The sequence below is a fragment of the Oncorhynchus clarkii genome, chromosome 24 (genome assembly GCF_045791955.1).
Source record: "Oncorhynchus clarkii lewisi isolate Uvic-CL-2024 chromosome 24, UVic_Ocla_1.0, whole genome shotgun sequence".
Classification (NCBI taxonomy): domain Eukaryota; kingdom Metazoa; phylum Chordata; class Actinopteri; order Salmoniformes; family Salmonidae; genus Oncorhynchus; species Oncorhynchus clarkii.
Window position 1 is genome coordinate 34,003,001 of NC_092170.1, and position 9,311 is coordinate 34,012,311.

Below are 9,311 nucleotides of genomic sequence, written 5' to 3' on the forward strand. Positions count from 1 at the left end.
ACCTGTACCTGCAGCTGTACCTGTATTTGTACATGCAGCTGTACCTGCAGCTGTACCTGTACCTGCAGCTGTACCTGTACTTGTACCTGCACCAGCACCTGTACCTACAGCTGTGCCTGCACCTGTACCTGCAGCTATACCTATACCTGCAGCTGTGCCTGTACCTGTACCTGCAGCTGTGCCTGCATCTGTACCTGCAGCTGTGCCTGCACCTGTACCTGCAGATATAGCTGTACCTGCAGCTGTGCCTGCATCGGTACCTGCAGCTGTGCCTGTACCTGTACCTGCAGCTGTGCCTCTACCTGTACCTGCAGCTGTGCCTGCAGCTGTACCTGTACCTGCAGCTATACATGTACCTGCAGCTGTGCCTGCACCTGTACCTGTACCTGCAGCTGTGCCTGCACCTGTACCTGCAGCTGTACCTGTATTTGTACATGCAGCTGTACCTGCAGCTGTACCTGTACCTGCAGCTGTACCTGTACTTGTACCTGCACCAGCACCTGTACCTGCAGCTGTGCCTGCACCTGTACCTGCAGCTATACCTGTACCTGCAGCTGTGCCTGTACCTGTACCTGCAGCTGTGCCTGCATCTGTACCTGCAGCTGTGCCTGCACCTGTACCTGCAGATATACCTGTACCTGCAGCTGTGCCTGCATCTGTACCTGCAGCTGTGCCTGTACCTGTACCTGCAGCTGTGCCTCTACCTGTACCTGCAGCTGTGCCTGCACATGTACCTGCAGCTATACCTGTACCTGCAGCTGTACCTGTACCTGCAGTTGTGCCTGCATCTGTACCTGCAGCTGTGCCTGTACCTGTACCTGCAGTTGTGCCTGCATCTGTACCTGCAGCTGTGCCTGCACCTGTAACTGCAGATATACCTGTAACTGCAGCTGTGCCTGCACCTGTACCTGCAGCTATACCTGTACCTGCAGCTCTGCCTGCACCTGTACCTGCAGCTGTGCCTGCAGCTGTACCTGTACCTGCAGCTGTACCTGCACCTGCAGCTGTACCTGCAGCTATACCTGCAGCTATACCTGCACCTGTACCTGCACCCGCATCTGTACCTGCAGCTGTAACTACACCTGCACCTGTCCCTGCAGCTGTACCTGCACCTGTACCTGTACCTGCACCTGCAGCTGTACCTGTACCTGCAGCTGTACCTGTAGCCGTACCTGTACCTGTAGCCGTACCTGCAGCCGTACCTGTACCTGCAACTGTACCTGTACCTGTAGCCGTACCTGCAGCTGTGCCTGCAGCTGTACCTACAGCTGTAGCCGTACCTGCAGCTGTGCCTGCAGCTGTACCTACAGCTGTACCCGTACCTGTAGCCGTACCTGCAGTTGTGACTGCACCTGTACCTGCAGCTGTAGCCGTACCTGTAGCCGTACCTGTAGCCGTACCTGCAGCTGTACCCGTACCTGCAGCCGTACCTGCAGCTGTACCTGCAGCTGTACCCGTACCTGTAGCCGTACCTGCAGTTGTGACTGCAGCTGTACCTGCAGCTGTACCTGCAGCTGTACCTGCAGCCGTACCTGTACCTGCAGCTGTGCCTGTACCTGTACCTGCAGCTGTGCCTGCATCTGTACCTGCAGCTGTGCCTGCATCTGTACCTGCAGCTGTGCCTGCACCTGTACCTGCAGATATACCTGTAACTGTAGCTGTGCCTGCACCTGTACCTGCAGCTATACCTGTACCTGCAGCTGTGCCTGCACCTGTACTTGCAGCTGTGCCTGCACCTGCAGCTGTGCCTGTACCTGTACCTGCAGCTGTACCTGCACCTGCAGCTGTACCTGTACTTGTACGTGCAGCTGTACCTGTACCTGTACTTGTACCTAAAGCTGTACCTGTACTTGTACCTGCAGCTGTACCTGTACCTGCAGCTGTACCTGCACCTGTACCTGTACCTGCAGCTATACCTGTACCTGCAGCTGTGCCTGTACCTGCAGCTATACCTGTACCTGCAGCTGTGCCTGTACCTGCAGCTGTGCCTGTACCTGTATCTATACCTGTACCTGCAGCTGTGCCTGCAGCTGTACCTGTACCTGCAGCTATACCTGTACCTGCAGCTGTGCCTGCACCTGTACCTGTACCTGCAGCTGTGCCTGCACCTGTACCTGCAGCTGTACCTGTATTTGTACATGCAGCTGTACCTGCAGCTGTACCTGCAGCTGTACCTGTACTTGTACCTGCACCTGTACCTGCAGCTGTGCCTGCACCTGTACCTTCAGCTGTACCTGTACTTGTACCTGCAGCTGTACCTGTACTTGTACCTGCAACTGTACCTGTACCTGCAGTTGTGCCTGTACCTGCAGCTGTACCTGCAGCTGTGCCTGTACCTGCAGCTGTGCCTGTACCTGCAGCTGTGCCTGTACCTGCAGCTGTGCCTGCACCTGTACCTGCAGCTGTACCTGTATTTGTACATGCAGCTGTACCTGCAGCTGTACCTGTACCTGCAGCTGTACCTGTACTTGTACCTGCACCTGTACCTGCAGCTGTGCCTGCACCTGTACCTTCAGCTGTACCTGTACTTGTACCTGCAGCTGTACCTGTACTTGTACCTGCAACTGTACCTGTACCTGCAGTTGTGCCTGTACCTGCAGCTGTACCTGCAGCTGTGCCTGTACCTGCAGCTGTGCCTGTACCTGCAGCTGTGCCTGCACCTGTACCTGCAGCTGTGCTTGTACTTGTACCTGCAACTGTGCCTGCACCTGTACCTGCAGCTGTACCTGCAACTGTGCCTGTACCTGCAGCTGTACCTGCAGCTGTACCTGAACCTGCAGCTGTACTTGTACCTGCAGCTGTGCCTGTACCTGCACCTGTGCCTGCACCTGTACCTGCACCTGTGCCTGCACCTGTACCTGCAGCTGTGCCTGCCTCTGCACCTGTACCTGTACTTGTACTTGTACCTGCAGCTGTACCTGTACCTGCAGCTGTACCTGTACTTGTACCTGCAGCTGTGCCTGCAGCTGCACCTGTACCTGCAGCTGTACCTGTGCCTGCAGCTGTGCCTGAACCTGTACCTGCAGCTATGCCTATACCTGTGCCTGCAGCTGTACCTGCAGCTGTGCCTGTACCTGTACCTGCAGCTGTGCCTGTACCTGCACCTATACCTGCAGCTGTGCCTGCACCTGTACCTGCAGCTGCACCTATACCTGCAGCTATACCTGTACCTGCAGCTGTGCCTGCACCTGTACCTGCAGCTGTGCCTGTACACACTATACAGACACTCTACACACTGTACAGGCACAATCTACACACTGTACAGACACACTCTACACACTGTACAGACACACTCTACACACTGTACAGACACACTCTACACAATATACACACTATACAGACACTCTACACACTGCACAGACACTCTACACACTGTACAGACACTCTACACACTGTACAGACATACTCTACACAATGTACAGACACACTCTACGCAATGTACACAATGTACAGACACACTCTACACACTGTACAGACACACTACACACTGTACAGACACACTACACACTGTACAGACACAAGGGTACACACTGTACACACTGTACAGACACACTCACTGTACAGACACTCTACACACTGTACAGACACACTGTACACACTGTACAGACACACTGTACAGCCATACTCACTATACAGACACACTGTACAGACACACTGTACAGACACACTACACACTGTACAGATACACTGTACACACTGTACACACTATACAGACACACTCTACACGCTGTACAGATACACTCTACACACTGTACAGACACACTGTACACACACACTGTACAGACACACTCTACACACTGTACAGATACGCTCTACACACTGTACAGACACACTGTACAAACTATACAGACACTCTACACACTGTACAGATACACTGTACACACTGTACACACTATACAGACACACTCTACACACTGTACAGACACACTGTACACACTATACAGACACTCTACACACTGTACAGATACACTGTACACACTGTACACACTGTACACACTATACAGACACACTCTACACACTGTACAGACACACTGTACACACTATACAGACACTCTACACACTGTACAGATACACTGTACACACTATACAGACACTCTACACACTGTACAGATACACTGTACACACTGTACACACTATACAGACACACTCTACACACCGTACAGACACACTGTACACACTATACAGACACACTCTACACACTGTACAGACACACTGTACACACTATACAGACACACTCTACACACTGTACAGACACACTGTACACACTATACAGACACTCTACACACTGTACAGATACACTGTACACACTATACAGACACTCTACACACTGTACAGATACACTGTACACACTGTACACACTGTACACACTATACAGATACACTCTACACACTGTACAGACACACTGTACACACTGTACAGACACACTACACACTGTACAGATACACTGTACACACTATTCAGACACTCTACACACTGTACAGATACACTGTACACACTATACAGACACACTCTACACACTGTACAGATACACTCTACACACTGTACAGACACACTGTACACACTGTACAGATACACTCTACACACTGTACAGACACACTGTACACACTGTACAGACACACTCTACACACTGTACAGATACACTGTACACACTATACAGACACTCTACACACTGTACAGATACACTGTACACACTGTACACACTGTACACACTATACAGACACACTCTACACACTGTACAGATACACTGTACACACTGTACAGACACACTGTACACACTGTACAGACACACTCTACACACTGTACAGATACACTACACACTGTACACACTGTACACACTATACAGACACACTCTACACACTGTACAGATACACTGTACACACTGTACACACTGTACAGACACACTCTACACACTGTACAGACACACTCTACACACTGTACAGACACACTGTACACACTGCACAGACACTCTACACACTGTACAGACACACTGTATACACTGTACAGACACTCTACAGACACACTGTACAGACACACTGTACACACTATACAGACACACTCTACACACTGTACAGACACACTGTACACACTATACAGACACACTCTACACACTGTACAGACACACTGTACACACATGTATCAGGCCCACTGACACTGAACACTTCATGTTTCTTGTTATAAACCAGAGGGAAAATCCCTCAGCCTCCCGGCTACAGTATAATCCCAGAGAGAGGGAGAGCGACTGTGGGCCTAGCACTGCATCAACAATCAGACAGCACTGCAGCACCAGTCTTTCTCTACCTCCTTTACACCTCTTCTGTCTTCTCTCTCCATTCTGTCATGGACACGTTGTCTGGAAGCATCTGCCTCTTTATGCTGCTTCTCTGGTTATGCTGCAGGAATCCAGTTTGGGGTGTGACGGTGTGTGTCTGTGTGCCGGTGTGTGTCTGTGTGCCGGTGTGTGTCTGTGTGCCGGTGTGTGTCTGTGTGCCGGTGTGTGTCTGTGTGCCGGTGTGTGTCTGTGTGCCGGGGTGTGTCTGTGTGCCGGGGTGTGTCTGTGTGCCGGGGTGTGTCTGTGTGCCTGTGTGTGTCTGTGTGCGGGTGTGTGTCTGTGTGCCGTGGTGTGTCTGTGTGCCGGGGTGTGTCTGTGTGCCGTGGTGTGTCTGTGTGCCGTGGTGTGTGTCTGTGTGCCGTGGTGTGTCTGCGTGCCGGGGTGTGTCTGTATGACTGTGTGTGTGTGTGTGTGTGCGCCGGGGTGTGTCTGTATGACTGTGTGTGTGCCGGGGTGTGTCTGTATTACTGTGTATGTGTGTGTGTGTGTGTGTGCCGGGGTGTGTCTGTATGACTGTGTGTGTGTGTGTGTGTGTGTGCCGGGGTGTGTCTGTATGACTGTGTGTGTGTGTATGCGCCGGGGTGTGTCTGTATGACTGTGTGTGTGTGTGTGTGTGTGTGTGTGTGTGTGTGCCGGGGTGTGTCTGTATGACTGTGTGTGTGCCGGGGTGTGTCTGTATGACTGTGTGTGTGTGTGTGTGTGTGTGTGTGCCGGGGTGTGTCTGTATGACTGTGTGTGTGTGTGTGTGCCGGGGTGTGTGTGTATGACTGTGTGTGTGTGTGTGTGTGTGTGCCGGGGTGTGTCTGTATGACTGTGTGTGTGTGCCGGGGTGTGTCTGTATGACTGTGTGTGTGTGTGTCTGTATGACTGTGTGCGTGTGTGTCTGTATGACTGTGTGTGTGTCTGTGTGCCGGGTTGTGTGTGCGTGACTGTGTGTTGGTGTCTGTATGACTGTGTGTTGGTGTCTGTGTGACTGTGTGTTGGTGTCTGTATGACTGTGTGTTGGTGTCTGTATGACTGTGTGTTGGTGTCTGTATGACTGTGTGTTGGTGTCTGTATGACTGTGTGTTGGTGTCTGTATGACTGTGTGTTGGTGTCTGTATGACTGTGTGTTGGTGTCTGTATGACTGTGTGTTGGTGTCTGTATGACTGTGTGTTGGTGTCTGAATGACTGTGTGTTGGTGTCTGTATGACTGTGTGTTGGTGTCTGTATGACTGTGTGTTGGTGTCTGTATGACTGTGTGTTGGTGTCTGTATGACTGTGTGTTGGTGTCTGTATGACTGTGTGTTGGTGTCTGTATGACTGTGTGTTGGTGTCTGTATGACTGTGTGTTGGTGTCTGTATGACTGTGTGTTGGTGTCTTTATGACTGTGTGTTGGTGTCTGTATGACTGTGTGTTGGTGTCTTTATGACTGTGTGTTGGTGTCTGTATGACTGTGTGTTGGTGTCTGTATGACTGTGTGTTGGTGTCTTTATGACTGTGTGTTGGTGTCTGTATGACTGTGTGTTGGTGTCTGTATGACTGTGTGTTGGTGTCTGTATGACTGTGTGTTGGTGTCTGTATGACTGTGTGTTGGTGTCTGTATGACTGTGTGTTGGTGTCTGTATGACTGTGTGTTGGTGTCTGTATGACTGTGTGTTGGTGTCTGTATGACTGTGTGTTGGTGTCTGTATGACTGTGTGTTGGTGTCTGTATGACTGTGTGTTGGTGTCTGTATGACTGTGTGTTGGTGTCTGTATGACTGTGTGTTGGTGTCTGTATGACTGTGTGTTGGTGTCTTTATGACTGTGTGTTGGTGTCTGTATGACTGTGTGTTGGTGTCTGTATGACTGTGTGTTGGTGTCTGTATGACTGTGTGTTGGTGTCTGTATGACTGTGTGTTGGTGTCTGTAGCTTCCCTTTAACACATTGCCAGAATAAGATCACTGTACACAAGGTCTGCTTTACCTCAAATCAAATGTCACCTACACATGGTTAGCAGATGTTAATGCGAGTGTATCGAAATGTTTGTGCTTCTAGTTCCGACCGTGCAGTAATATCTAACAATTTCACAACAACTACCTTATACACATAAATGTAAGGAATGAATAAGAATATGTTAATATAAATATATGGATGAGCGATGACCCTGCAGCATAGGCAAGATGCAGTAGATGGTATAGAATACAGTATATACATATGAGATGTCTAATGTAAGATATGTAAACATTATTAAAGTGGTGTTATTTAAGGTGACTATTGATACCTCTATTAAGTCCATTTATTGAAGTAACTAGAGATTTGAGTCTGTATGTTGGCAGCAGCCTCTCTATGTTTGCGATGGCTGTTTAACAGTCTGATGGCCTTGAGATAGAAGCTGTTTTTCAGTCTCTCGGTCCCAGCTTTGAAGCACCTGTACTGACCTCACCTTCTGGATGATAGCGGGGTGAACAGGCAACCCCTTTGAAAGACAAACATGCATATAGAGGTTGGGACAGGGGGCTGCCACACTGGGCCTGTGGAGCAGATGTTATGGGGGTTTAGTGCCTTGCTCAAGGGCACACGACCAGCAATAGATTTGAGACCAGCAACCCTCCGTTTGCCAGCTCACTAACTGCCAGATTTTTTCTGTCAGATCCCCAGAGTCGAACTGGAAATAGTCGGTTGCTGGCTCGCCTCTAACCGCTAGGATTAAGTGCCCTCCTCCTGTGTATGTGTGTGTGAGAGAACAGACTGTGAATATAGCTGTTATGAGGTTTGATACAGGAGGGAGGACAGGGGTTAACTATTGGTCAAGATGGCAGCAAGCCAACAAGCATCTCATTGTTTTCCATCCAAGTCATTTTCTCTGTCCTCTCCCTTTCTCCTGTCCTGTCCTTGCCTTCTCCCGACCTCTCTCTCTCTCTCCTTCTCTCTCTTTCCCTCTTCCTCACTCACTATTCCTCCCCCCGACCTCTCTCTCTCCTTCTCCTTCCTTCTCCCCGACCTCTCTCTCTCCTTCTCTCTCTTTCCCTCTTCCTCACTCACTATTCCTCCCCCTCTCCTCTCTAGGTGTTGAAGTATGCTCCTGAGGTGGGAGGTTTTTCGCGGCGTCGGACAGCTCGTGTCCGCTGGGTCCTAGAGGAGGTCCATCTCATGCACCACGAGCGCTGTGACTGTGTTTGTCCCTCCAGACCACCCCGTTGAGAGACAATGGGACAGGGGGACCCAGCTCTGGGATTAACTGCTGTTTATATCTCCATATCTCTCTTTGTAGCGCTCCCCTGCCATCCATCCCCATAGCAACCTGTGACAAACCTAGTCACCAACATCCATCCACATACCGACCTGATACAAACCTAGTCACCAACATCCATCCACATACCGACCTGATACAAACCTAGTCACCAACATCCATCCACATACCAACCTGTTACAAACCTAGTCACCAACATCCATCCACATACCAACCTGATACAAACCTAGTCACCAACATCCATCCACATACCAACCTGATACAAACCTAGTCACCAACATCCATCCGTCCACATACCAACCTGATACAAACCTAGTCACCAACATCCATCCGTCCACATACCAACCTGATACAAACCTAGTCACCAACATCCATCCACATACCAACCTGATACAAACCTAGTCACCAACATCCATCCGTCCACATACCAACCTGATACAAACCTAGTCACCAACATCCATCCGTCCACATACCAACCTGATACAAACCTAGCCACCAACATCCATGCACCCCCCCCCCCCCCCCCCCCCCCAAACCCTGGTCCTGCTAACCCCAACAGTGCCCTGCTGCCACCCAGCAAAAACCCAAATTTACCCCACCCTCTCCACTATCAGCTCATGACCACCCCGTCATCGTCCAAGCCCCCAACATTCCTTGTCCACTGGGGTATTGATGAGGGGCTGTTAAGGACATGACACCTTTAAGTGTGTGTTCATACAGTATCCAAGCCTGTGTTATTTTCTATATTCATGTTAGAATGTCCATT

At 50.3% G+C, this 9,311-nt stretch overlaps 1 protein-coding gene across 1 annotated transcript in view; it reads left to right on the forward strand.

Annotated features, from left to right (window-relative positions):
- The window catches only part of LOC139382557 (platelet-derived growth factor D-like), an 82,920-nt gene extending 73,869 nt beyond the window's left edge, over positions 1 to 9,051 (forward strand). The window contains exon 7 of the mRNA XM_071126665.1: positions 8,362 to 9,051. Within this exon, the coding sequence (XP_070982766.1) occupies positions 8,362 to 8,496 (135 nt within the window). The 3' untranslated portion in view covers positions 8,497 to 9,051. The remainder of the gene's footprint in view (positions 1 to 8,361) is intronic.
- The last annotated feature ends 260 nt before the right edge of the window (positions 9,052 to 9,311 follow it).